This window comes from Parambassis ranga, chromosome 2, assembly GCF_900634625.1.
Source record: "Parambassis ranga chromosome 2, fParRan2.1, whole genome shotgun sequence".
Taxonomy (NCBI): domain Eukaryota; kingdom Metazoa; phylum Chordata; class Actinopteri; family Ambassidae; genus Parambassis; species Parambassis ranga.
This window is the reverse complement of record NC_041023.1, coordinates 41,996,324-42,023,349: the sequence shown is the minus strand read 5'-3', so window position 1 is coordinate 42,023,349 and position 27,026 is coordinate 41,996,324. Positions and strand designations below refer to the sequence as shown.

Below are 27,026 nucleotides of genomic sequence, written 5' to 3'. Positions count from 1 at the left end.
TTCCAGGAGTTGTTGGCCATCAGCGTGTCTTTGTAGGTCCTCAGCGATGTATTGTAGAGATGCTCGTATCGCCTCACTGCCTCGGCAAGCTGCTCCTCAAAAACATCCATTGTTGAATTAATTAAATCTGTTGAATCAGCGCTGTTTATACACCTACCTATATACCTGGAGAGGCTCTTGCGCTTCTCCACTTTCATCACGCCCACAATAAATTCCGACCAATCACAGCATGGTTGCCGCACAGCCTTGAAAGACAAAAGTTCAGCCCGGAACAGCGGCGGTCAGACAAAAAGTGACGTCATTTTGTGGGCGTAACGTCTGCAGGGGTGAAAAAGTTCTTTGTCTCGCGGAGTATGGATTCAGCTTTAACTGCTGCTGCTGCTGAAATATTGGGAGTGTTTGAACAAACTATCGTCCAGTACGAGGAAGAGATGGACCGTCAGCGCAAACTGCTGGATCTCCTCCTGAAGCCTGAGATCAAGTTACACAGAATAGGTATGTAAACATGACAATGTCACTTAACAACAACGTCTCTGTTTGAAAAGAGTGCACATTCAACACATAGTGTTTCTATCAGGAGGACACTGACTTCATGACTTGAAGCTACAGATGTGTCCCTCCAGCTTTTCTCTCTCTCTGCTTCAGCTCCTCAGAGCTCTGTGCTTCGTTTATTTACTGTTGAAAACTACTGAGCAGCTGCTGTTATTTCTGAAGGGTGAAAGATTTGATTCTGCACGGTGTTATCATGCAGTGTGGGTTCACATATCTAGAAGTGTGTCCCTAACATGAAGTATTCATTCTTTTAAGTGTTTATTACTCTATACTATAATGTGTTTTTATTACTGTTTATGTGTTAGTAAGTTTTATAGAAAATCAAATTAAGTCAAGGATACTGAAGAAGTGTGGAATTCCATTGTTCTCATATAACTTAGTTTTGTAACTCACTCCCTCCCCCAGTTGCTCTGGTTCATATCAAGCTAAGGTTGTAAATCCAGATCTTGACAGGAGGAATGTGTTTGTCTCCTGAGTGCTTCCTAGAGCCCAGTTTACCACCCCCTCCGATGAGTTTCCTTTCTCCTGTCTTTCACCCCCTGATCATCCCCAGATCTGACTCACAACCTATGAGATTTAAGGAAGTAGTAACTGTGGAGAAAACAGTGAGAGGTGTAAGCTTTAATGGCGCATCATAAAATCACTCTCTCACTGAAAGTAATTATTCTCCTGGGGGAAGTGTGTTTTCATCTCAGGTTTATGATCACCCACTGCCATTTCCTTCCTGCTTTTCCCCTGATTCTCAGTCCTGACCAGTACCTTATAAGGTCAAATCAACAGCAGCTGAGCTGACCCCATTTGGTGCAGAACTGGGGGAGGACATGTGAAGACCTGAGTGTATGGAGTCTGTCCAACATGAGCAACAGTGAGCAAAACAACATACGCTCTATATCCTTGTGGGAGTGTGCGCACACGTGTGTGTACACTCTGTGCGCCCTATGTGCAGACAGTATGAAGTTACATTTAATCGGTGAATTAATTAATGATTTGCTGCCTGTCAAATAAGATAAACAACATAAGGCATTTTAGTTTGTTTGATAAAAGAACAAGGTAATGACCTGTTCTATAGGAAATGTGACCTTAAATGACTTCTGCTATCATCTGCTGCTGTATAGAAAATAGCTGCTCCCCTATATAATGGCAGACTTGAAGAGTGTCTGTTCACCTGTTCTGATTCTGTTAGCACACATTATATTAGTGAAAAGCTGATTGAGAATTTTCTGTTCTATTTGATCTAAAGATAGAAAAAAGGCCCGATTACAGCTCCACTGTGAAGTGGTTTGAAAAAATGAAATCGTAATCAGCTAAAATCAGTAGCAGCAGGTCAAACTCAATCAAAACCTGGAAATCCGAATCTGGCATTCCTAGTTAGGGTTAAACAGCTTCTATAGAAGACAAATCATATTAACAGATTACTGTTGATCAGAAGCACAATGTGTATATTTAGGAGACCATGCAGTCTGAAACTGGAGAGATGAACATGTTTGTGCTGCTAACTAACTAAACATGATGTGACAGTAAAGGTGTGACCAGTTTTTTACTTCAGCACTCTGAAGGGTTAATGAGAGCTGCTGTGGACTGTATGTGAATAAACTGTATTCTGAATAAATATCTAAACAAAGGCTCTAATGTTACCAAAAAGTGAAACCAACTGTAAAAACAAAAAGCTTTAAGTGTATCATTAGTTTTAGTATAAGAAGGTGCTGAACTGTTCAGAGGCTTGAAGCAGCTTGTAGGAGCAGCTAAACATCTTCAAGGAACTCTAACAAGTCCAGTTGTCCTGCTTCAAGCTTTTCAAAGGAAATGACCTGGATGAATCACTGAGGTTCAGACAAATGAGCTACTGTCATGGAGATCAACTCTCTGTTTTCTTCTGACCTTTGACCTGCAGATCTCCCTCAACAACACAGTTGTCAAGTGGAGGATGTTCTGGCTGACCAGCAGCTCTGTAACCAGAAGAAGAACTCCATTCTGGACCAGGAGGAACCAGTACCTCCACAGGTTAAAGAGGAACAGCAGGAAGTCTGCACCAGTCATGAAGGAGAGCAGCATGAACTGAAAGAGGAGACTGATCCCTCTATAGTAACTGCTGCTTATGATGGACCAGAACCAAACCATGACATGGTTCTCTCTCACAACGCTCCTCAAGGTAAAATGTCTCTAAAATGTAAAATTTGTGGAAAATCCTTTCCATATCAGTCAGTCTCCATCAGAACCTGAATGTTTATATTTTCTGTTTCTGTATTTTAATGTTGCATTAATTCATTTGGTTGTTCCAGGTTTTAGATGTTTCCATCATCACATTCGTCTTTGTGTCCATTTGTCCCTCCAGGTCTCCCTCAACAACATGACTGTAAGGAGGAAGAGATCATGTCTGACCAGCAGCTCTGTAACCAGGACAAAAGTTCCAGTCTGGACCACTTTGACCCGACTGTCATCCAATACAAAGAAGAGATCAACCATCAGGACCCACTGCTGAACATTATCCTGACACCTGAGATACGGTTACACAGAATAGGTATGTGAACCTACAAACAAGCAGTGAATCCTGTGACTCCTGTAGGGTTCTAATATAAAATCTGAGCTCTGTGCTACGTTTATATTAGGCTTAGTGACGAAAACTGGGCTCTAGACTAACTTTTTTTCTTAGGTGCACGAGCACAAAAGTTAAGTGCACTGCTTCACAATTAACCAGGCAGAGGTGGGTAGTAACCAGTGTTAATTTTGGCAGCAATTTCTGATTTACACAGAAGAACCAGAGAACAGTGAGCTGCTCTCCCTGAATACACTGTTCAGTCATGACCTTCTTCATGAATACTCCATAACTACAGCAAAACACTTCAGTGACAACTTAGAAACAGTGCGCATGCTGTAAAACCATCAGCAGTGGTGTCTTCATTTTTAGATAGATTTTGTCACGTGTATCTTTGAACAGAAGTTCAAAGATACACGTGCAGCTCACTCGTCTGCAAATGTCGCTTCATGTTTATTGTTTTTTTAGCGCTGATAGTCGCTCCACGTGGTTTGCAAACCATCTTGTTTGTTGACATCAAACGTGCCCGTGTGTCTGTTCTTCTCCTGTGTTGCGTTACCATGCATGAGTACGCCTTCTTCCAGCATCGCAGGGTCCTTACGCAGAGAGATCACTTCTGATTGGCTCTCTGCCGCCGTCTCCTTATTGGTCCCTCCCTTCCACAAACAAAATTTGCTCTCATTGGATCTCGTCTCCATCAATATTTTCGTCTCGTTTCTATTCGTTGACAAAAGTGTCAATACACTTCGTCTTCGTTTTTGGCACAGTGCGTTAGTTTTTATTTAGTTATCATCGTCTCATTTTTATCAGCAAAAAAAGGTTGTTAACGAAAACTATGACGAAAATGATTCGTCAACAAAATTAACACTGGTAGTAACGCTCTACATTTACTCCGTTACGTTTGCTTGAGTAACTTTTTGGGAAAAATGTACTCATATGAGTCATTTTAATGTCTGATACTTTTTACTTTTACTCTAGTAAATTTGTAAGTAAATAACACTACTCTTACTCCGCTACATTGGCCAAACGTGGACTCACTACTCGATACATGCATCTTTCTGCCTCAGCCAAGTGAAGCAGCGGAAGAATAGCTGTGACCACCTGACCATGTTTTCATTTTATTTATTTTACTTTTGTCTGATTACCATAAATCAATACAAAGAATAAATGTTACTCTAACATTTACTCAGTACTTGAGTAGTTTTTTCACCCAGTACTTTTTTACTCTTACTTAAAATTTTAAATTTGGCTACTCTACCCACCTCTGGTTTTAGCTGTATGCAGATCTCATATAGCAGGTTAATTATACATTTTATTTTTAATAATACTAGGGATGCACCGAAATTAAAATTCTTGGCCGAAACGAAAATGAGGAATCCAAGACCCAAAACCGAAATACCGAAACAAACCACTATAACTGTGTACTAACCTGACTAAAATCAAGGCATTGCAAATACACAACTTAATATTAATGTTTCAAAGAATATAGCAATTGAAAATATTTATTTAGCACATTCAAACAATGCACAATAGGGTTGGGCGATATTAAGGTATTAAGGTATACCAGCGGGGCACACAGGTAGCGACGGTATCATTTTTAATACCGTCAATAAAAAAATGCAATCCGCTTATATAGAAGATAAGGATCAAATATTAAATATATTTTATTTGATGCCTTGTGTGGTTGAATCTTCAGTTTTACTTCAGTAGTATAATGTATTTTATGTTTGGAGACGTTTGATAAAGTTTATGAACATGACGTGACAGCGAGGAAGAGAGAGAGAGAGAGAGAGCGAGCCGTAGTCGCACCTGTGACCGGGTCCCTTAGAAGAACACTGCTGAGACGGTATTTAGTTTCTGAGCGGTGCAGGCACAAGCCAAAAGTTTGGTACCGTGTGAGCCTACATTTATCATTTTAATTGTTTCCATTAGAAAAACTTTGCAGTGGAAAACGTGACCAGCAGGTTTTCAGTTTACCGGACAAGTGTTTTTATTACCGTGCGTAACTTCTAACATAAAGGCTGCACAATGCTGCGCTCTTAACGTGATAAAATTACAAAAACAAACAGAAACACATCAGGACTGGCTCATACCAGTTTAAGCATGAACCAGCATGAAATAAAAAAAAAAAAGTCTGTTCGCTATATGTGTTTTTAAATAACCTCAATAAAAACTATATTAACTGAAAAAGATTGCTTGACATGTGTCAGGCAGTTTCTAATACACTTTACCTGCCGTGAATTGTAGGCTACAGCAGCTGAATTAGAAGTAAACGTGCGTGCAGCAATTGAAGACCCAAGCAGGGTAGATTTAGCTGAAATGTTGAACTCACATGCTACGTTCAAACTACATACACAAACAAAATGTTTGCCTGTGTGCATTCACTATGCTAATGTCATGTTACTTGTTTGAACTGTGGAGGTTGCAATTGTTTTGAACTGTAATGTATTTCTGATCATCACATTCTGTTTTCTGGTTTGCTTTAATCCTCCAGATCTCGCTCACCAATACAATTATGAGGAAGAGCTGATTTTAGTTGATCAGCAGCTCTGTTGCCAGGAGAAGAACTGCAGTCTGAACTGTGAGGAACCAGAACCCCCACAGGTTAAAGAGGGACAGCAGGTTCACTGCAGCAATCATGAGGGAGAGCAGCATGTACTGAATGCAGAGACTCAGCCCTCTATAGTGACTTCTGCTTCCGAAAGTAATCATATCAAATCAGAAATAAGCTGTGACGTGATTCTCTCTCATACCTGTCCTCCAGGAAAAAAAATTCTAAAATGTAAACCTTGTGTAAAACCATTTTCATGTAAGAGGAAAAGTAAGGCACATCAGAGAATTATCACAAGTGAGAAGCCATTTCCTTGCAAAACATGTGGGAAATGTTTTATACGATCTGGTGATTTAATTCGCCACATGAGAACCCACACAGGCGAGAAGCCATTTTCATGCAAAACATGTGGCAAATGTTTTAGTATGTCTGGGCATCTAACTGGCCACATGAGAACCCACACAGGTGAGAAGCCATATTCTTGCAAAACATGTGGCAAATGTTTTAGTATGTCTGGTAATCTAACTTGCCACATGAGAACCCACACAGGTGAGAAGCCATATTCTTGCAAAACATGTGGCAAATGTTTTAGTATGTCTGGTTATCTAACTTGCCACATGAGAACCCACACAGGTGAGAAGCCATATTCTTGCAAAACATGTGGCAAATGTTTTACGCAATCTGGTGAGTTAACTGTCCACATGAGAACCCACACAGGCGAGAAGCCATTTTCATGCAAAACATGTGGCAAATGTTTTAGTATGTCTGGTAATCTAACTTGCCACATGAGAACCCACACAGGTGAGAAGCTATATTCTTGCAAAACATGTGGCAAATGTTTTATGCACTCTGGTGAGTTAACTGTCCACATGAGAACCCACACAGGCGAGAAGCCATTTTCATGCAAAACATGTGGCAAATGTTTTAGTATGTCTGGTAATCTAACTTGCCACATGAGAACCCACACAGGTGAGAAGCCATTTTCATGCAAAACATGTAGCAAATGTTTTCGTACTTCTGGTCATCTAACTCACCACATGAGAACCCACACAGACCCATCTCAGAGACAGACATGAGAGGACAGAGCACAACATCGCTTCCTTTTGCTCACAGTTTTGTGAGTGTGAAAAGCGGTGTCTGCAATGTAAGATGAGGTGGGAGATCGAGATCGCTGCACATAAACAGGGTCTGCTCGTACAGTTGATGGCTGTATGCACAGATTTTGAACCAAGTTTACTTGAAGCATAACAACATATTCCCTGTCACTGAAATCTGTCATGTTGAATTGTGTACGTGTCTACAAAAAATAAAAAAACAAATTCATTTCATTTTTTTATTGGAGCAGTGTAATGAATTGGCTTCCCCTTGTTAAACTAATCTCTTTAAAACTATTTTAGCTGTCTGTCAGGAGGCAACACATGCTGAGACATATTCAGTCTGAAAAGGTGCACTGCATCTCTGCACTTTGTCATTTCCTCAAACTGGCATGTAACATTTGTATAGCCTCTGGTGTATTAGGACGTATTAATTGGCAATAATCTACCAAAATTCTGACTAAGAGTATTCTTAGAAATAACAAGAAGGTATATCATCAGAAATTAGTTGGACATAGACAAAATATACAAAACTGGGAAGTGCTAAACAGTACTGTTAAGAAATCTAGAAGAGAAAAAAATTGTTGAAGTTTATGGAAGTTTGATTTTGACCAATCTACGCTATATCAGGTATTTAAAAAAGTACTTCACACAGACTTTTATTTTGGTAAGTGTAACCTGTTCCTGTCACCTTTGGCTCCCTGCATCACAGATGAGGGCTGTGGCTTGTAGGAATGAACGGACTGTAAGAGAAACAGTCTGACTAAAGCCAGAAGGAGGCAGAAACACCACAGAAGAAGCTCATCTGCTACAACAGAATAGTTTCTGAACACATGTGTAGCCACCAAAACTACACCTGGTACAACAAAGGATCACAGTGAGTGGAGGACCAAGGCTTTGAACCAGAGCTGAGCTCATGAGCTGGAACATACATACTGCAAATATGAAGAGCTGACATACTGTATTTACAGTCCATTATAAAATGTGTATGTACATATATACAATAAATGTCTATGAATAATCTTTATGATGTTGTAACAGTATATGATAATAGATGATAACATGAACCAATCAATCATAACATTCTGATCACTGACAGGTGAGCTGAATAACACTGATGACCTGGTTACCATGGTAACTGTCAGTGGATGGATATATGAGGCAGCAAGAGAACATTTGTGTGTCTAACATGGACTGAGTGTCATGGTCTGGGCACTTCCTGGTTGTTGTTGTTGGTATTTTTGTCCTTCTTTGTGTGTGTGTTTGAGTGAAGGGGTGAATGTTTTCTGGCTGTATTGGCTGCAGTGCATATTTATGAAAGGATTTGATTCTTCAGCATTGAGCTGTGTGAGTGCTGCTATCAGGAAATCAGAGTTAAAAAGTGAGAGCAGAAATCCCCCAGAGGGCTGGACCTGACTGCTGTCCTGATAAAGACATGAGCAGAGACGGCACATGAGGAAGACTGTTGGGAGGACACACAGAGTGGACATGGGTCACAGAGCGCTGCTGCTGTTTGTGTCTCTGCAGCATGGGCAGCTGCTCCTGCTCCACTCGTCACCGGCTGATTGTTCACACCTGTGATCAGTCATCAGCAGCGGTGGAGGAAGTACTGAAGCTTGGTGTTTAACCCTCATGGACTGTTCGCAAACACTACCCTTATGTGTTGTTCGGGACAAAAACGTCCCCTAACTTTAACGGTTTTAAAAATGTATCAGATAAATATTTTTTTGAAGTTTTTTTGCATAGACCTTTTAATTAACTTCAGTTCTAATCAACAGTAGTGAAAAAATCATTTTCCCCCCAGGATTTTAACCCTTTAATCACCAATTTCATGTCTGCCATGTAAATTTAGCCTTACTGTAGTTTATTTACTTCATTTTATCTTAGTTTTTATCTTATTGCATGTTATTTATTATATGTTCTTTGCATGCACCAATCACTAAGGCCAATTCCTAGTAATGTGAACCCCCTTCACTTACATGGCAATAAACATGATTCTGATTCTGATTCTGATTCTGATTTTATAAGGGGTGGTGCTGAAAATTGGGAAAAAAACACACAAAATGGCTTGTTTTGAGTTGAAGGAGGGAACACAAAGATAAGAGGGAAGCAGTATTAATTTGTTCAGTTGATACTAAGAAGTGTTACATTCAAATGTTTTATTAATATCAGTATAAAGTCAATGCTTCCAAACTAAGAACGTTTGTCGCCATCTAGTGGTGAACAGGAGAAATGCAGCAGTTCCAGAGACACACCTGAAAGCAGTGATAATCAGAGCACATGGCGCAGAGCTCAGGAACAATGCACAGACTGCAGAGGTGGGTCCAAGCTACTACAGGTACTGTCTGCTTGTTTTCATTTACTTAAGTCATCATGAAGTTGTCTTTTGTTTCAAGCCTAATGTAGTTGTAAATTGTGTCCTCCCCCTCTTCAGGCCTTGAAGGCCTCCCTTGGTGCTTTCTGGGAGACATCGCAGTAGGTTGAACTCAACAAGGGGAGTGGATGTTTCCTGGCTGTTTCCCTGGTGATGGTCACACTAGGACACACTAACCTAAAGAATCTGCTGTTTTTGTTCAGCTGCTGTCCTGTGAAGAGATCAGCTAGAGGTCCCTGCCTAGCAGATAAAGGTACGCTCTTTGGCAGAGGATTAGCGCTCAGATAAAAGTAGCAACTTGCGAGGAGGAACAGTGGCAACGTCAGGCATGTTGGCCGTGTTCTCCGGTCCTTCTGCCACTGTCCTCAACTGCGAATACTTACGAGGCCTACAACTACATCTGCACCATCAGCGTTTTGTTTTACTCATGTTCACCTCATGTTTGCAGTGTTTTAACTCTGCATTGCAGATTATGTGTTGTTAAAAATGGTCTATTTTGTCGTCCTCAGCTGACGATCACAGCACCAGTGCCAGGCCCTGCCTGTGGTCTGAGGAGACGTCTTCATGTCCCGCTGTGCCAGGTTATCGGTTTTCTTGTTCTTTCTCTATGGCCTGTTTTTTTTGTTTTTCACCTCATATTTTATTCCCTCATGCAGGCGGTATAATTATTTAGTGATAAAAACTATATTATTCATAGTGTAATTAGATAAATTAACATAGTTGTTGCATTGCTTTGCCATCTAACTATAATAATATATAGATTTATATATAATATAAAATTAGTAGTAGAGAGTTAAGGTAGAATTTAGTAGATTAAATTAGTGTTTAGTGACAACAGTTGTTTAGGAGGTTGTGGTTGTTGTTTAGGGGGTGTGTGGATGCCGGCATCTGGTTAGTGTTGTTGTTGTTGTTGTGGTGGTTCTGTGTTGTGGGTTTGTTGTTGTGTCTTACCATGTGCTTCTGTGGTCTTTGGTGGTTTGATGGATTGGGTTTGATTGATGGAGATTTTTTTTGTTGACTGTGAATGGGCAACACCCAAAGGGGGGAATGAATACAGTGTAATGCTACAAAACTGGCAGCCTTGACCAGTTTTTAAGCAATGCCATAAAAATGGTGACAGCAAAGGACACGTTAAAACTGAATCGACATATTAAATAGCACAGTTTAGCAGGCAAACCAGTCAAAGCGGTAGTGTAGAGGCTCAAACCTGGCGTCCTAAAAGTGAAGTTTATATGTTGCGTATAACACCTTTAATGGTGGCAAAATGAGGTTCATTAGATAAGACGTGCGTCGTTGGTGTTTAACAGAGCGTAACAATAATAGTAGTTTAGGTTAATTTCGACCTTCTCTACGAATTATGACTTGGATGACGAGAGTCTTCTACAACATCAATAAAAGTAGTTTATAGAAGTAAGACAGATTAAGGTGTCAGTGTCTAAACTAGGCAGGATATTTCAGTACATTAACTTAAAGATAGAATATGTTAAAGGAGAGGTAAAGTGCCAGTGTTCCCTTTAACTATGTAAAATACGTCAAGTAGTTGTAGCGTACAAAATGCGACAACAGTAAATTGTTAAAACAAGCTATGCTTCCTAAAAAAAGTTTAGCTGTAGCTGGGAGTCGTGGGTAAAATGTAATTTTCTTTTGTGCACTTCTCCTGTATGTATGGAGTTGGTAGTGTAGTGTAGTGTCAGCACAGCTGTGTTAGTGCAGTCCTCACAGCCACTATGGGTGCTTTATATTACTATTTAGCTGTAAATGGGCTTTTTGGAGGTTCCTGTCTGAGCACTGGAGGGCTTTAACAGAACAGTGGGCTGTTGGAGGAAATATGAGTGCGTTCATGGCCGTTTTCATCTTCACAGAACGGTTGATGTTGTCACCTGGAAGGCTGGATTTCTGCGAGGAAGGTAACATGTCTGCAACTGTTCTCTACACATGCTTCCAGTGAAGATGCCTGCTTACCACTCTGACTTTATTGTTACACAGAACCACTGAGTGGACACCTGGATGTCTGCAAGTGAGGTAATATGTCTGCAACTGAATACATCCTGCCAGTGAAGACACTTACCATACTGCTGTGGTTTTTTTGCTTTGCAGGACCAGGGATTCGTCACCTGGAAGGCTGGATTTCTGCGAGTAAAGTACTGTTTGTAACTTATCTTACGTCCTTTCAGTGAACATTATTCCTTACCACAGTTTTTTTTTTGCTTCACAGGACCACTGATTCGTCACCTTGAAGTGTGAATTTCACATCCTACCAGTGAAGATGGGTGCCTTACTGCTGTGTGACCTTAGAAGCCTGGATGTGTAGTTATTCAGTCTGCAAGTCATGGTAATGCATCTTACCTGAGCAACTTACTTACAATATTGCTTTGTGACCGTTTTATCCCCCATAGACCTTGGAAGAAATTGAAGGATTCGGTGGCCACTGCAGTTTTTTCAACCAGGTGCGATGAACTCCGTGTCACAGATTGTCAACGGCAATTAACAAAAGGAAGGTTACTGTTAAAAATGGTCTGTCCTCTCCTATGCAGATGAAGATCACCCTGAAGCATCTGCCTGCCAGCGTGGTCTACAGCAACTGGTTTAGTATTCTCTCTCAGACCGCACCAAAAGTGTATTGCAGATGTCGAGGTACTGTAAAACCTTTTGAAACTGTAGGTGTTCTAACGTGTGGTTTTCAGGTGTTTTGAAATGTCAAAGGACTTGTTTTAGGTTTGGCCAAACACTCAAACAGTGTTATGCGGTGTCTCCAGAACCCCAACGGGCAGGATTTCAAGTGACTCTCTGTGTTGGAAATCTTACCAGGAATTTGGTTCCGGTTGAATTTACCGTGCACCAACGTGCCCTGACTATTGACTGACTGAGGGTCTGGGTGGTATTGTGTTGTGCAATGTAGGGTCAAGGTTGTGGATGTTGTAGCTTAGATCCTAGAATGCTGGTGTGACCAGGTGAGTTATCTCCTTCCAGCCTGCGTGCTGATTGTGGGGCGGTGCTACAGCTATTTAAGCAGGCAGCTGGCTGCGCGCCTGTCTCTCTCTCCTTCCTCCTGTGCGGCAGAAGCTTGCAGCGGTAGCTGGCTGCGGTGAACGTGGGGCCGTGGTGTTTGTGCATCCAGGTAGGCTCGGTTTGTTGTGCCTGTGTACCAGGGGAACTGAAATCAATACCGCATGACTTTTACAGCGAGCGTGGTGGCGGCGTGTGTGCGGCGGGGCTGACGTCCTCTGTTACCTTGATTCCACCTGTGGCGTTGGCACGGTAAGATGCCGCATCCCTGTCATTAAATTAGATCTCCCTGTGCTGACACTGCTCTCTGATCTGCAGCAGTGGTGGCGACGGGATCGGCTTACGTACACCTGTCTCATCTTTACACCGGCGGGTGTTGCTGTTCTGGTCCGGGACTTACACTCAACATAAATATAAACGCAACACTTTTGTTTTTGCTCCCATGTTTCATGAGATGGACTTGAAGATCTAAACTTCATTCCAGATACACAATATTACCATTCCTCTCAAACATTGTTCACAAATCTGTCTAAATGTGTGATAGTGAGCACTTCTGCTTTGCTGAGATAATCCATCCCACCTCACAGGTGTGCCACATCAAGATGCTGATCTGACATCATGATTAGTGCACAGGTGTACCTCAAACTGCCCACAATAAAAGGCCACCCTGAAATGTGCATTTTGTTTCTGCTATATTGGCGGTCTGGGGACTCGGAACCAGTCAGTATCTGGTGTGACCACCATTTGCCTCATGCAGTGCAACACATCTTCTTCGCATAGAGTTTATCAGATTGTCTATTGTGGCCTGTGGAATGTTGGTCCACTCCTCTTCAATGGCTGTGCGAAGTTGCTGGATATTAGTGGGAACTGGTGCACGCTGTCGTATACATACACATACACCTTGAGCTTTAGTCCATAGAAGCAGAATATGTGTATTTTGTAACTACTTGATCATTCTTCAAGCAAAACCTCCCAAGAAACTTATCCACACAGATGGTTCAGATGGTTCACCTGTTTGGCTGTATGTCACTGAGTGATTTTCCACCTGTGTGAGTTCTCATATGGACAGCTAAATGAGAATTTTGACTGAAACATTTTCCACATGTTTTGCAAGAATATGGCTTCTCACCTGTGTGGGTTATCATGTGGGGAGTTAAATCACTAGATTGACGAAAACATTTCCCACATGCTTTGCAAGAATATGGCTTCTCACCTGTGTGGGTTCTCATATGGCGAACCAACCCATAATTTCCACCAAAACATTTCCCACATGTTTTGCAAGAATATGGCTTCTCACCTGTGTGGGTTATCATGTGGGGAGTTAAATCACTAGATTGACGAAAACATTTCCCACATGCTTTGCAAGAATATGGCTTCTCACCTGTGTGGGTTCTCATATGGCGAACCAACCCATAATTTCCACCAAAACATTTCCCACATGTTTTGCAAGAAAATGGCTTCTCACCTGTGTGGACTTTCATGTGGAAAGTTAAATGATGAAATTGACTAAAATATTTCCCACATGTTTTGCAAGAATATGGCTTCTCTCCTGTGTGGGTTCTCATATGGCGAACCAACTCATAATTGCCACCAAAACATTTCCCACATGTATTGCAAGAAAATGGTTTTGTGTGAATTCTCTGATGTCTATTAAGTTTTGACTGACATGTAAAGGATTTTCCACAAGGTTTACATTTTAGGGATTGTTTTTCTGGTTGGCTACTTTCAGAAGCAAAAGTCATTATAGAGGGGTCAGTCTCCTCATTCAGTACATGCTGCTCTCCTTCATGACTGGTGCAGACTTCCTGCTGTTCCTCTTTAACCTGTGGAGGTTCTGGTTCCTCCTGGTCCAGACTGGAGTTGTTCTTCTGGTCACAGAGCTGCTGGTCAGCCAGAACATCCTCCACTTGACAATTGTGTTGTTGAGGGAGATCTGCAGGTCAGAGGGACAGAAGAAAATAGAAAGTTTATTAGGGCTGTAATCAACCAAAGAAAGTCTTGGTTGACTGAAACCCTCAAATTTCTACTAAAAATCGACTAATCGCTGGGGGGCATATGTGTCATTAAGGAACGTGTGTGTGTACCAGTGCGCGCATACCCGTGACCTGTGTGCATTTGTGTAGGAGTGGGAGAGAAGTTGTTAGCTTACAGAGGAGTGATTTATAAACAAGACATTTATGTACAGCGTGAAGAATAAGAGAATAAAGCTGCTCATTTCTGGAGCTGTGTCGTTCCTCTGTGCTTCCTGACTACTGTTGGGAAGTTGAAGCAGGAAAGTTTAACAAATTATAATTAACATAAAGACTACAAAGAATAGTAATTTATTTGCTTATTACATTGTTTTTAACCTAATTATTTCGCACTGAAATTAATTATGCACTGGAGTCTGTCGGCTCTGACAGCATTTTTAATCGCGCCCATCTGCACCATATCACAGCTCTGGATTTCCGAAAAATATACCCTCATTTAGTGATATCGGCACAAAACCTGTTGAGGAATATTTAGACCATTGTTTTTGTCATGTTATAATATTTACAGACACTATCATATTGCTCAGTACATGTCCTGCGCACAGAGCGACACTGAACACAGGGTCACAGCTTCTCTGAATGACGTCTGGATGATGGGGAGACTTAACATGCAGCCTGGTCTAAAGGCCTAAAGTTATAAAACAATTTATTAGACTAAAATATTGAAATACGTCAGTGTTCATATGCTTAAATGGACGGGGCAGCCTGTTTGTAGTTGAGCTGTGACAGACACTTTATTGATCCGCGGGGGAAATTCAGGATGCAAACTTTTTTTTGTTGTCTATTATCTGCCACACTGCAGATGTCTCTGACATGGTAGAGAAGGACTGACTTAAATGACAAAAAACTAAATAAATATTCAGCAAACCACAGGGCCTGGTATGCTTCAATCTGTCTCTAGTGGGTCGCGCTAAACCAAAGTAGTGAAAACAAGGGGGGTGTTCAAAGATCGACTGTTACCTATGAAACGGGTGCTCTGAAAACACTCCCCCATTAGCACTTGGTACATTCCTCCTTATAAAAAAATAATGTTACAAAAAGTCGAGAAATCAGAATTTTGGTCGAGCCAGAACATATCGACTAATAAATCGACCAGTCACCTGGGAGATTACAGCCCTAGAGTTTATGTGATCTCCATGAGAGTAGCTCCTTTGTCAAAAACTGAACCTCAATGATTTAAAAGCTTGAAGCAAGACAACTGGACTTGTTAGATGTCCTTGAAGATGTTGATTTTAGCTGATTACGATTTGATTTTTTTCAAACCACTTTACAGTAGAGCTGCCCGACCCGAACCTGTGTGCCCCAATGTGGGCATTCAGACACTAATAACTCTACTGTAATTGTTATAAAACAGACCATACACATCATGAAAGTGCATTGTTATGGAACAACAACATATTGCAAATTTACCAGTGTTTCCCTGCCATTATATAGGGAGCAGCTATTTTCTATATAGCAGCAGATCATAACAGAAGCCGTTTAAGGAACACACACACACCAGCGGATGTACAGCGCGTGTTTTGCTCACTGTTGCTCATGTTGGATAGACTGAACTCCATTGACTACGCTAAACTAAGCTAAACTAAGCTAAACTAAGGGTTGGGCGCGAGTGCATTTATCCGGCATAAAATCGTCATATCTCTGCTGATTTGCGGACGCCGGTCATGGCCCATCAATCGGTGCATCTCTGATGCTAACTGAGAAATAACAGCAGCTGCTCCGTAGTTTTCAACAGTAAATAAACGAAGCACAGAGCTCTGATGAGCTGAAGCAGAGAGAGAAAAGCTGGAGGGACACATCTGTAGCTTCAAGTCATGAAGTCAGTGTCCTCCTGTTAGAAACACTATGTGTTGAATGTGCACTCTTTTCAAACAGAGACGTTGTTGTTCTGTGACATGTTCTATGTTCCATCCCTGTGATTATAACATGCTTAATAAATAAGTCTCTCAGCTTTCAGAAATTTCCTAAAATACTTTTAATAGATAAAAAAAAGACTTTATTGATCACTGGAGGAAAATTGATTTGTTACAGCAGCAGAACAAATAATAAGACAATGCAGTGTGCTACTAGAGAAGCATAAAAACTAGAATTAAAAGAGAATAAAAATAGAAATAAGATCAGATATACAGCTGAGATATGTACAGTGCTCTATTTGCATCGTACATCATGAATGCCATAAAATAAAAAAACTAACAACTCCAATAGGAGTATTATACTGTTGGTTGTAATGCTGCACAAGAGGAACTGTACTGTTGTTAGTGTCATAAAAATAATACTATGGAACACAGTAGTACAGAGACATTTAAAACACAGGTGGTGGTAGTGGGGGGGCAGAGAAAAGGAACACAGTGATGCTGTGATTTGTTGCAGTGCTTCTTTATAATGGTCTTAATTCTGATTTGATCAATGATATCTCTAAATCAATCACCTTTCTTTTTATTGCATTCTTAGCCAACATGTCTGCCTTTTCATTTCCTTCCACACCTACGTGGGCAGGAACCCAAAGCAAAGATCCCTCTGTGTGTAAACTGTGTAGTACAAAGAATAACTGAAACATGTGCTTAAGAACATCTTGCCTGCAGGATGATTGTCCTGACTTTATGGATGTTAGTGCTGACAAACTGTCTGAGATCATGCTTCTATTTTGTTTCTCAACATTTGCATGTTTCCACTGCAACACCAGCCAAACTGCAACTAGCTCCGCTGTAAATACTGAGCTGTGAATGTTTATTTTTGAATAAATTAAATGTGTTACATTAAAATAAAATGATTCAGATTCAACCTGAATATGTAAACAAACATCCAGGACATAAAAAGCAGCCTCCACCTTTACTGCTGTCAGTCATGTGTCTAAGAATGATGCAGTGTGTCTCCAGCAGTGATCCAGTGATCTTTAAAATATAGTATCACAATAAATAATCTACAGAAATACATTTGGAAATAAATATTTATATATTAATTCTCATAATAAAGGCACAATTCAAGTCCATATTTTAAGAACTAATTAACATGTGTACTAATCAATCCACATTTATGTCAGCGTAGAAATGTGTGCTGTTCAGTTGGTGTTGAGTTGTGTCAGTGTAATAAATGTCAGATTATATTGAAATGACTCACAGTCTTGTTAGCTTCACATAATTTAGTTATTTCGATTGAACACAACTAAGTTATGTGGAAAATGTTGACGTAACTATATTAAGTAAATTGGACAACTTCATCAAAGGGGAACTGTGCATGTCACACAGTCGAGTGCTGCCACCTAGTGTCAGGTCTAGGTATCAGGTTGGTGATCATTCAATTTACTCAACAGTGTTGTGTTGAATTGACTTAGTTGGTTTGTGTTGCTTCAACAAGTATACATTTAAAGTTAGACTTACTAATATGTTTAGGGTTGTCTTAGCAATGAAAAGTTCTTCTTTAGAAATAGCCTCATCAACATCAATTCTATAACATACATATATTTTACTACTATTGAATGTGAACTGACAGCTGTGACTTGAGATCTGTCATGTCTTGTTTTGATGTAACCGGTGTAATGAATCGGCTTCCTCTTGTTAAACTATTGTTTTTAAAACTATTACAGCTATTATTGTCCCACTCACCCAAATGCTGTCTAGCTGGGTGGGACAGCACCACATGCAATGTAGAACCATTAAGTGTGGTCTGCATGACTCTTTTCATTGTGTGTGGACACCTAGTCTATTTGCTGTCTTTGTTAGATCACTGGTCAATAGACCTTCCCCAAGTTTATGACATATCACCCTGAGCTGAAACAGGCAGGATTTGAACCTGTGCAGGGAGACCCCAATGGATTTCAAGTCCACAACAACTACAATACAGCAGCTGTATTAGCATTTAGCATGTAGCATACAACTTGATGTCACTCTTCTGCTTGGACTGATGAGTCAGTGAACAACAGCTGTACAATGAACATACCTCCACTGCTTCCTGAACCAAAGTGTAAGGACCTAATATTCTCCACTAACTAATACAAATATGCTGCTTATGAGCTGATATATTTGTGTGGAATATATAAATACTGTCACAGCAAATACGTATGAAGAGTTGACAAACCAGGCCAGTGGTTTGCACTTTTGTCCACTAGGTGGAGCCACATGCTCAGACAGGCTCAGCTCTGCCTCCTTTCCCATCCACAAAGCATGCTTCAAAAACATATGTATGTGTATAAATATATATGAAGAGTAGTTTATAACACAACATGTGTGGCTGTGTGATGACACAGTTTTCCGTTTGGTTAGTAAAAAGTTAATCATTAATGAGTCCAATTAGTCCAAACCCTCATCTCTCCTGTTCTCCAGCCTTCCTCACCACCACCAGGTCTAGACACACACAAACGCCAAACTGTGGTAATACCAGATATCATGGCATCATCAACTCTTCATAAGAATTCTTTTCTTTTCTATTAGCAGTGATCAGTCTCATCTGAAGCTCCTCCTTCATGGTGTGGTTACAAACCACAGCACCCAGCAGTCTTATCTGAGGGCAGCAGAGGCTGATGGGAGTTTTGAGCAGCTCGTCCTCGTTTGGCCTCAGCTGCATCAGAGCGTCACTTCTCTGTGAGTTCACCAGAGGAAACATGCTTCTCCTGCCGGCTGCTGCTCTCTGCTGTCTGTGTTCAGGTGAGTGTTTCCAGCCAATCAGGCGCTGACGAGCCGCACCTGTAACAAACACTGACCTCCACCTGTCTCTGCAGCGCTGGTTTCCATGGCAGCAGATCTGATTCAGGACGATGTCTCGCTGACCAGGAGAGTCGGTGGACATGTGTCCTTCAGCTGTGGAGGGATTCAACAGTGTAGCGACAGCTATATACGGTGGTACCAGAAGAAAGACAAGGGCACATTCAGAGTGATTCTCTATATTAATAATAATAATGGTAACATCGGTAAAGGTTACAGCAGTCATCCTCAGAAAGATGATTTCTCAGCTGTAAAAACACAGAAGGGCTGGGAGCTGGAGCTCAAGACAGTTAAAGAGGATCATTCAGCCACCTACTACTGCTCCTGTTGGACTGGGTCCCACAGTGAGAGATTACGCGAGCAGCCTGAACAAAAACCAGCAGAGAACAGAAAACCACATCAGCTTCATGTTTCACCTCCATCTCAGACTCAAACACACTCAAAGAGCTCTGAAGCGTCGAAAGCTGCACAAATCCATGTTTGATCCCAACAAAGGAAGGAATGAGTCCATGTGACCAGAGGGGACGCTGACTGGGAGTCTTCCAGTCGGAGCTTCACATGTTAACAGAGGAAGTTTAGAATCAGCAGGAAAAAGCTGATGATGAGGACGCTTCGATGGTTTTTACAAACATGGAGATTTTCAGTGTCTCTGTTTTACACAGACGTTCCTGCAACATGGAATTCTGACAGAATTCTGCCTCCTGGTTGGATCCTTCACTCAGCAGGTTTTTGTATGAGCCTGTTTCACTGTGTGTGAGGATCTTTGGTCCTGGAACTAAACTGATAGTAACAGGTAAGAACTAACATTTATTTTTACTGTTGGAAATGTTGAAGCTGTTTAAAGTCACTTTCTTCATGAACTGTTTCTACTGAATCACATTTTTGTTATTTTTACACTTTGTATAGAATTTATCACACAGCACACGGACAGAAAAAATTAAATTGAGTTATTGTTTCTGCAGAATTATTTTAGTGTTTTATCATTTCAGTATGTTTTTCATCAGTAATACTTAAATTAATATATAAAATAAAGAAACCTTATGTGGTGCTACAATAAGAGGAAATAATTTGTACACATAAAAGATAAAAGATGACACATTTAAGATAAACATTAATGTGTTTTACGAGTTAACACAGGTTTCATATTCATCAAAATTATACAACATATAAAAATAAATATTTTGCTTTTGTAAATAAAGTAAATGATGGTAAAAAGACATCAATATGTAATAATTATAATAACTCATCATAATGTGTATGTTAAATGTGATCTGGTAAATATTTTATCTAGCATGTCCATCAATAATATTTAATGAACAGAAATGTATAATATTTGACATATCCACACATGCTGCCCGTGTCTGCTTCAAGTTTATTTATTTAATGTTATTTATATTTCATGCTGTATTTATTTCATCCCTAATATGCAAATCGCTTCTTAAAATACAAATCATGAACGTACACAGTCCTTCTCTGGTTAACTATAAACTTCACTACATCCAGTGGTAAAACAGACGTGAGCCCTTTTGTTGCTGCTGTCAGCTTCAAGGAGACATAAATACAGCATGAACTGAATCAATATGAATTAAAATGGAGGAAACCTTTATTTGACCCACAATGCAGACTTTAAATAAATAAATGTAATATTAAATAAATATATATGCAATAAATGAATGAATAACATGCCACCGTATGAACGATCTGGCACCGACTGGCCTTTTGTTATGATGACTATTATAGTAAAATATTGAGACATAACTTCAAATATGCGGCATGGTGATTTAAATCATGTTTCATACATAAATCTGACAAATTAAAACAATTTACAGATTTTTACAAGTTATTAAATAATATGTATTATATGTGACAGATTCATTATAAAGCAGTTTTGTTATTTGTTGCATGTGTGTAAACTTTATATATAACTTCATATTTTTGATAATAACCAGTTGTAGGTCAGCTACAGTTTATAGTTAAATGTCAGAAGCTCTGTCATAAATTGATGTTTTATTTGCTTTTAGCTTCCATTAAGTTCAGAATTTTTTATGTGCTTGTTCTTATATTTAGTCATCAGATGCGTCATGCGACATCTCCTCCAAAATTCTAAGACGTGCATGTTAGGTCTTTCTGTGGCAGCCCTGAGACTGGCCACCCATCAAGGCCCGTCTCCCACTGACAAATACTATAGAATCCAGCCCCCCATGACCCTGTAGTACAGAACAAATTCAGGAATGATTTAAATTCCCTATCACCTCACAGCATGATGGAGCGGCTGCACTGACAGGATGATGATTGTGTGTCTGTGTTGTGTAGCCTCAGAGCAGCAGGTGGTGACACCCATGGTAAGTGTGTACCCAGCAGCACCCACAGGCCGTCCTGAGGGGAGCAGCTCCCTGCTGTGTCTGGCCTCAGACATGTTTCCTCCTCTGGTCCGCTTCTCTTGGAAAAGACAGAAGAAGAACGGCCTGCTGGAGGAGCTGCATCCTGCTGAGGGAGAGCAGCTGGAGCTCAGAGAGACGGGACACAGCGCCGCCATCTTGTTTGTCCAGCAGCAGGAGAGCAGCAGCTATAAGTACAGCTGCTATGTCAAACATGAGGGGGGCACAGTGAAGGCCCAAACAGACCAAGGTAATAAACATGTTCATGAGATGTTGAGCAGAGAGCAGAGGACCTTTGTAAATATGTGACTCTTCTCTGTCTCTGCAGTCTCTCTTCTAGAGGAAGAACCTGCAGACCTGCCAGCTGTGCAGCTCACTGACTGTAAGACCCATTCAGGATGAAGATGTTCACATCCCAACACAGTCAGAGAATGACCTGTCTGTCTGTCTGTCTGTGTGTCAGGGTCCTTCCAGTCTCAGTGCAGGGTGAAGCTGCTCCTGCTGCTCTACACTGTGCTGATAGTGAAGAGTCTGCTGTACTGCTGTGGACTCTCTCTGCTGATGATCGGCTGACTGCTCGTCCTCCATCACATCATCCATCACTGTCCTCAGAGTCCATCAGTGATCACATGATGCTCTTTTTTTCTCTTTGTACTAAAACTTTGAGTCAGTATAAAACTGAATCTGACTTCCTGTCTGCTTCGATCTTTCTGCATTTATAGCTTAACTTTTTTCACAAAGTGTCTTCACATTATTTTACTGTAGTTTCACAGTAAAGCTGAACCATCATGTTGCAGCCTGGCAGTCATGTGACCATGGTTGTCAAGCAGCAGGTGCAGAACAGGATGTGATAAAAATCAAAGGATAAACCACACGGCTGTTGTGTGTGTTCAGCGTGGTGTATGTGTGTGTTAATCCTCTTCTATAAATCTACACGCTAACGACTGCTGTTTTCTTCACAGTGACATAAAATCAGAAAATGTTTGTGAAAATGTTTTATCTGCACACATGTGCTCTCTGTGATTTGATGATGAATGGATTGTTTCAATGTGAGTAGAAGAAGACATGAACCTGCAGCTGTCTTCAGACTCTCTGCAGCTCTGTCACTTTCTGATATTAATAAACTCTTTCAGATCTGATGTTTTGTATCCAAACACATGTTTGTGGTTTTGAATTAATTTTTAAAAACACTGAGTGCAGACTGATCTGTTTAATGAGCATGCAGTGAGCAGGAAATGAGGCAGGTTGAGGACTTCCTGGAATGATTCTGTAACCATCACAGTGAAACCCACAGAAACCCACAGAGACGCCTGATTGGCTACTTTCTGTCCTAATAACCGTTGAGATCACACTGATATCTGCAGCTGTTCCTCCATCTCCCTCTACACTAATAATCCTCTTATTCATAAACAGTAGATCTAGCATTAATCACCACTGCCCTCAAGTGGTCACTTTCAGGTACAACATGTTGTCTGTGAAGGTGAGAGTATGAACCAGAGGTACAATGTAAATGCCTGCTTGTCACTAAGGACACGTCACCATCAAAGCAGGAATGAGGATCAAGCTGAGAACCTTACAGTTAGTGGACTACCCCTCTTTCACTTGAGCCACAGCTGCCTGAACAGTGATGTCATCACAAGGCCAACAAGCAGTAACACAGTCAGTAAACAGTGATGTCACAACCCAACCAAGCAGCTCTCTTTAACATAGCAACTGACCTGTGATGTCATCACAAGACCAACAGCTCTCTTTAACAGACCAAGAGAAGAGTGATGTCACAAGCAGACCTAACAGGCCTGTTTAAGACAAGTGGAGAATGATGTCATAATCAGAGCAACACATGAAGTAAAGATGTGTATGAATGACTGTGGTCAAAGAAAGAAATGATTGAAGTCAATAGAAAATGAGAGTAAATGTTGCTGCTGTCCTTCACTCTGACTGGAGACAGGAGCTGTATAATCATCATTGTAACAATAAGAAGAAAGCAGCACACCAGTCACATGATCATGTTGTACAGTAAATGAGTGGAAACAAAAAGCAGGAGAGGAGGAAACAGAACTTTTAGCTCAAGTGCTGCCACCTAGTGTCAATATTTGGTATTAATTCTGACTACATATTCCACCTTTAACTCACTGCCATATATACTGTGCCATGTGTGAAGTGATAATAAAAATGTGAATGTGAATTTATTGTAAAGAACTTTACTTATTATCTCTATTATAAGTGAGCAGTGTGTGTGTGTGTTTGATGGAGTGTGTAATGTCTGCTCAGTAATATTGATACTGCTGTGTGTGATATGAAAACTGATCAAACTGTGATGTGTCTGATGTTGACAGAAGAATCAGAGGATGCATCTAAATAATGATGTCATATGGTCCCTAAAAATGAGTCACAGAGGCTCTGTCTCCTTCCTGCCTCACCTGCAGACAATCCTCCAATCAGACGCCTGTTTCCACTGCCCTCATTAGCCCTGCACTGTCAGCACATCTGCATGTAGCTGCCTGCTGTGTGGACTCTGACCTCTTCCTGCTCTCTGCTTTGTCCATGTTTACATCAAACTGCGTCAAATGTCCTCCTCCCTCCTTCTGGACACACACAGCATGACAGTGTACAGCTGTGCTCCTCCATGCACACACACTGAATCTACTGAATGTCAGCACAAGTCAGGAAGAGAATCACATGTCAGATCCTCCTCTGTGACCTTTAAAGGTGAGGTAAGTCAAATGTCCATACTCCAGTCCGGCAGGTGGCGGTAATGCGCCAGTAAACTGAAGACGAAGAAGAGGAGCAGGAAGAAGGAGGAAGAGGAAAAACAAAGACGAGCACAGCTACAGCAGAAGCTGAACAGAAGTGTAACTACTGTGAGTGTTTTATCACATCTGAATGGCTGCTGTTGAGTTTCTGAGAGGTTTTATCAGCGAGCGGCTAACTGCTGCTGCTGCTGAAATATTGGGAGCGTTTGAACAAACTATCGTCCAGTACGAGGAGGAGATGGACCGTCAGCGCAAACTGTTGGATATCCTCCTGAAGCCTGAGATCAAGTTACACAGAATAGGTATGTAAACATGACAATGTCACGGAACAACAACGTCTCTGTTTGAAAAGAGTGCACATTCAGCACATAGTGTTTCTAACAGGAGGACATTGACTTCATGACTTGAAGCTACAGATGTGTCCCTCCAGCTTTTCTCTCTCTGCTTCAGCTCATCAGAGCTCTGTGCTTCGTTTATTCACTGTTGAAAACTACTGAGCAGCTGCTGTTATTTCCCAGTTAGCATCAGAGATGAACCGACTGATCGGCCATGACCGGCGTCCGCAGATGAGCAGAGATATGACGATTTTACGCCCGATAAATGCACTCGCGCACAAACCTTAGCTTAGCTCAGTTTAGCTTAGCGTAGTCAATGTTCAGTCTATCCAACATGAACAACATGGTGAAGACGCTCGCACATTACCACTGTGTTCGTCGTCAGTTGTTGAGCTGTGAATTATCGATGTAGCCCAAGTTGATAAACATTACAGCACTGATATGATCCATTACATGTTGGCTGGTAGCTGATTTCCACGCAGTGCCGTGGTGCACACACCTCCACAGACCACAGCCAGGTTAAGACCTGACAGCTTAACATCCACAGAAGTTTTGTGGCTCCTGTCTGCCAATGACAGACACAGACAGCAGTATTATTTAAACAAAGTCCATGATTTGGTTCCTGGTTCATTTACAGCACTTATAAACTACCTGATCACAGCTAGCAGATGCTAATTTTATAATGATCCCACAGAATGTTCCCGTTGAACATGCTGTTACATGCTGGCCGACATCACTATGTTCATTGTTACTCCTGAAATGATGAAAAAATTGAATTTTGGGGAAGAAAAATTCCTGGTTTGTACAAAAAAACATGTTGAGATACACCTGCATTACATCAATATCACACCAAGGTGACAACCAGTTAATTCAGCTGATGGTATTTCTATGTTAGAATTTTCTATGTAGAAAATACATCTCTCTGTGTGCTGTGAACCTTCTGACCCTTTGCCCTGCAGATCTCCCTCAACAACACAGTTTTAAAGTGGAGGATGTTCTGGCTGACCAGCAGCTCTGTAACCAGAAGAAGAACTCCATTCTGGACCAGGAGGAACCAGAACCTGCACAGGTGAAAGAGGAACAGCAGGAAGTCTGCACCAGTCATGAAGGAGAGCAGCATGAACTGAAAGAGGAGACTGATCCCTTTATAGTAACTGCTGCTTATGCTGGACCAGAACCAAACCATGACATGGTTCTCTCTCACAACGCTCCTCAAGGTAAAATGTCTCTAAAAGGTGAAACCTATGGAAAATCCTTTAAATATCAGAACTTAACATTAGAAGTGTTTTTTTTCTCTTTGTCAGAACCTGAATGTTTATGATATTTTCTGTTTGTTAGTAGTTTAATGTTGCATTAACTCATTTGGTTGTTCCAGGTTTTAGATGTTTCCATCATCACATTAGTCTTTGTGTCCATGTGTCCCTCCAGTTCTCCTTCAACAACAGGACTGTAAGGAGGAAGAGATCCTGTCTGACCAGCAGCTCTGTAACCAGGAAAAAAGTTGCAGTCTGGACCACTTTGACCCGACTGTCATCCAATACAAAGAAGAGATCAACCATCAGGACCCACTGAACATTATCCTGACACCTGGGATACAGTTACACAGAACAGGTATGTGAACCTACAAACAAGCAGTGAATCCTGTGACTCATGGAGGCTGCAATTGTTCTGAACAAGAACAAGTATTTTCCATCACATTCTCTGTTTTCTTGTTTCTTTTAACTCTCCAGATCTCACTCAACAACACAATTGTATGGAGGAAGAGCTGATTCTAGTTGATCAGCAGCTCTGTAACAAGAGGAAGAACTCCATTCTGGACCAGGAGCAACCAGTACCTCCACAGGTTAAAGAGGAACAGCAGGAAGTCTGCATCAGTCATGAAGGAGAGCAGCATGAACTGAAAGAGGAGACTGATCGCTCTATAGTAACTGCTGCTTATGATGGACCAGAACCAAACCATGACATGGTTCTCTCTCACAACGCTCCTCAAGGTAAAATGTCTCTAAAATGTAAAATTTGTGAAAAATCCTTTCCATATCAGTCAGAACTTTAAATTATTATTTTTTTCTCTTAATCAGAACCTGAATATTTATGAATATATTAACAATTGTTAGTATTGTTATGTTGCATTAACTAGGGGTGTGCCCGATTTTACAAATGTTCAAAAATCCATTCTTTTAATAACAATAGCGCATTCAGAAAGAAAAAAAAATGGCACATATCCACCCGGACGTTTTAGGAGAAGGACCTCAGTCCAAGAGATGATCAGAGTCAGAAACATTTTATTAATTTCAGGGGGAAATGGCTTTGAAGAATAAAAAAAAATCAAATAAAATTCTGAACAATAATAAACATTCAAGATAAATCCAATGCAAATCAAGTCATATATAATACAACATGATTACTGTGTGCAGTAAAATCTGACAGTTCTACAGTAAAATATGGCTAGTGTGTTAGATCAGACTGATGTCAGAGGGAGGAGTTGTACAGTTTGATGGCCACAGGAAGGAATGACCTCCTGTGGTGGATTTAGGAGGGATCCCTACTCCCTACTGATGCCACGTAGTATGTCCCAGCGTGCAAGACATTTTTTTTTATGAACATAAACAGGACAAAAAGGGCCTTGACCAAACCTAGTCTGTATGTAAAGTGTGTAAAACACAAATTAAGAGAGAAAGCTAGAGAGAGTCTTTATTGTCCCCTAAGGGATAATCTTCATCAAT

The 27,026-nt window shown here is 40.8% G+C and overlaps 4 protein-coding genes across 4 annotated transcripts in view; 1 reads left to right on the top strand and 3 right to left on the bottom strand.

Moving 5' to 3' along the window:
* Window positions 1-27,026, bottom strand: part of LOC114444837 (NACHT, LRR and PYD domains-containing protein 3-like) — a 383,662-nt gene that overhangs the window by 55,029 nt on the left and 301,607 nt on the right. The gene's annotated exons all lie outside the window — the stretch shown is intronic.
* Window positions 1-27,026, bottom strand: part of LOC114432357 (H-2 class I histocompatibility antigen, Q9 alpha chain-like) — a 267,348-nt gene that overhangs the window by 4,264 nt on the left and 236,058 nt on the right. The window lies entirely within an intron of this gene.
* Window positions 3,017-27,026, top strand: part of LOC114432368 (gastrula zinc finger protein XlCGF17.1-like) — a 216,880-nt gene continuing 192,870 nt past the window's right edge. Inside the window, exons 1-2 of the mRNA XM_028400358.1 lie at window positions 3,017-3,070; window positions 5,580-6,605. Of these exons, the coding sequence (XP_028256159.1) occupies window positions 6,002-6,605 (604 nt within the window). The 5' untranslated portion in view covers window positions 3,017-3,070; window positions 5,580-6,001. The remainder of the gene's footprint in view (window positions 3,071-5,579; window positions 6,606-27,026) is intronic.
* LOC114430790 (gastrula zinc finger protein XlCGF17.1-like) lies at window positions 13,101-14,206 on the bottom strand. The gene is made up of 2 exons (XM_028398701.1): window positions 14,195-14,206; window positions 13,101-13,990 (listed from the first exon to the last, which is right to left on the bottom strand). The coding sequence occupies exons 1-2, from the start codon at window positions 14,204-14,206 to the stop codon at window positions 13,118-13,120; spliced, it is 885 nt and encodes a 294-aa protein (XP_028254502.1). The 3' UTR covers window positions 13,101-13,117.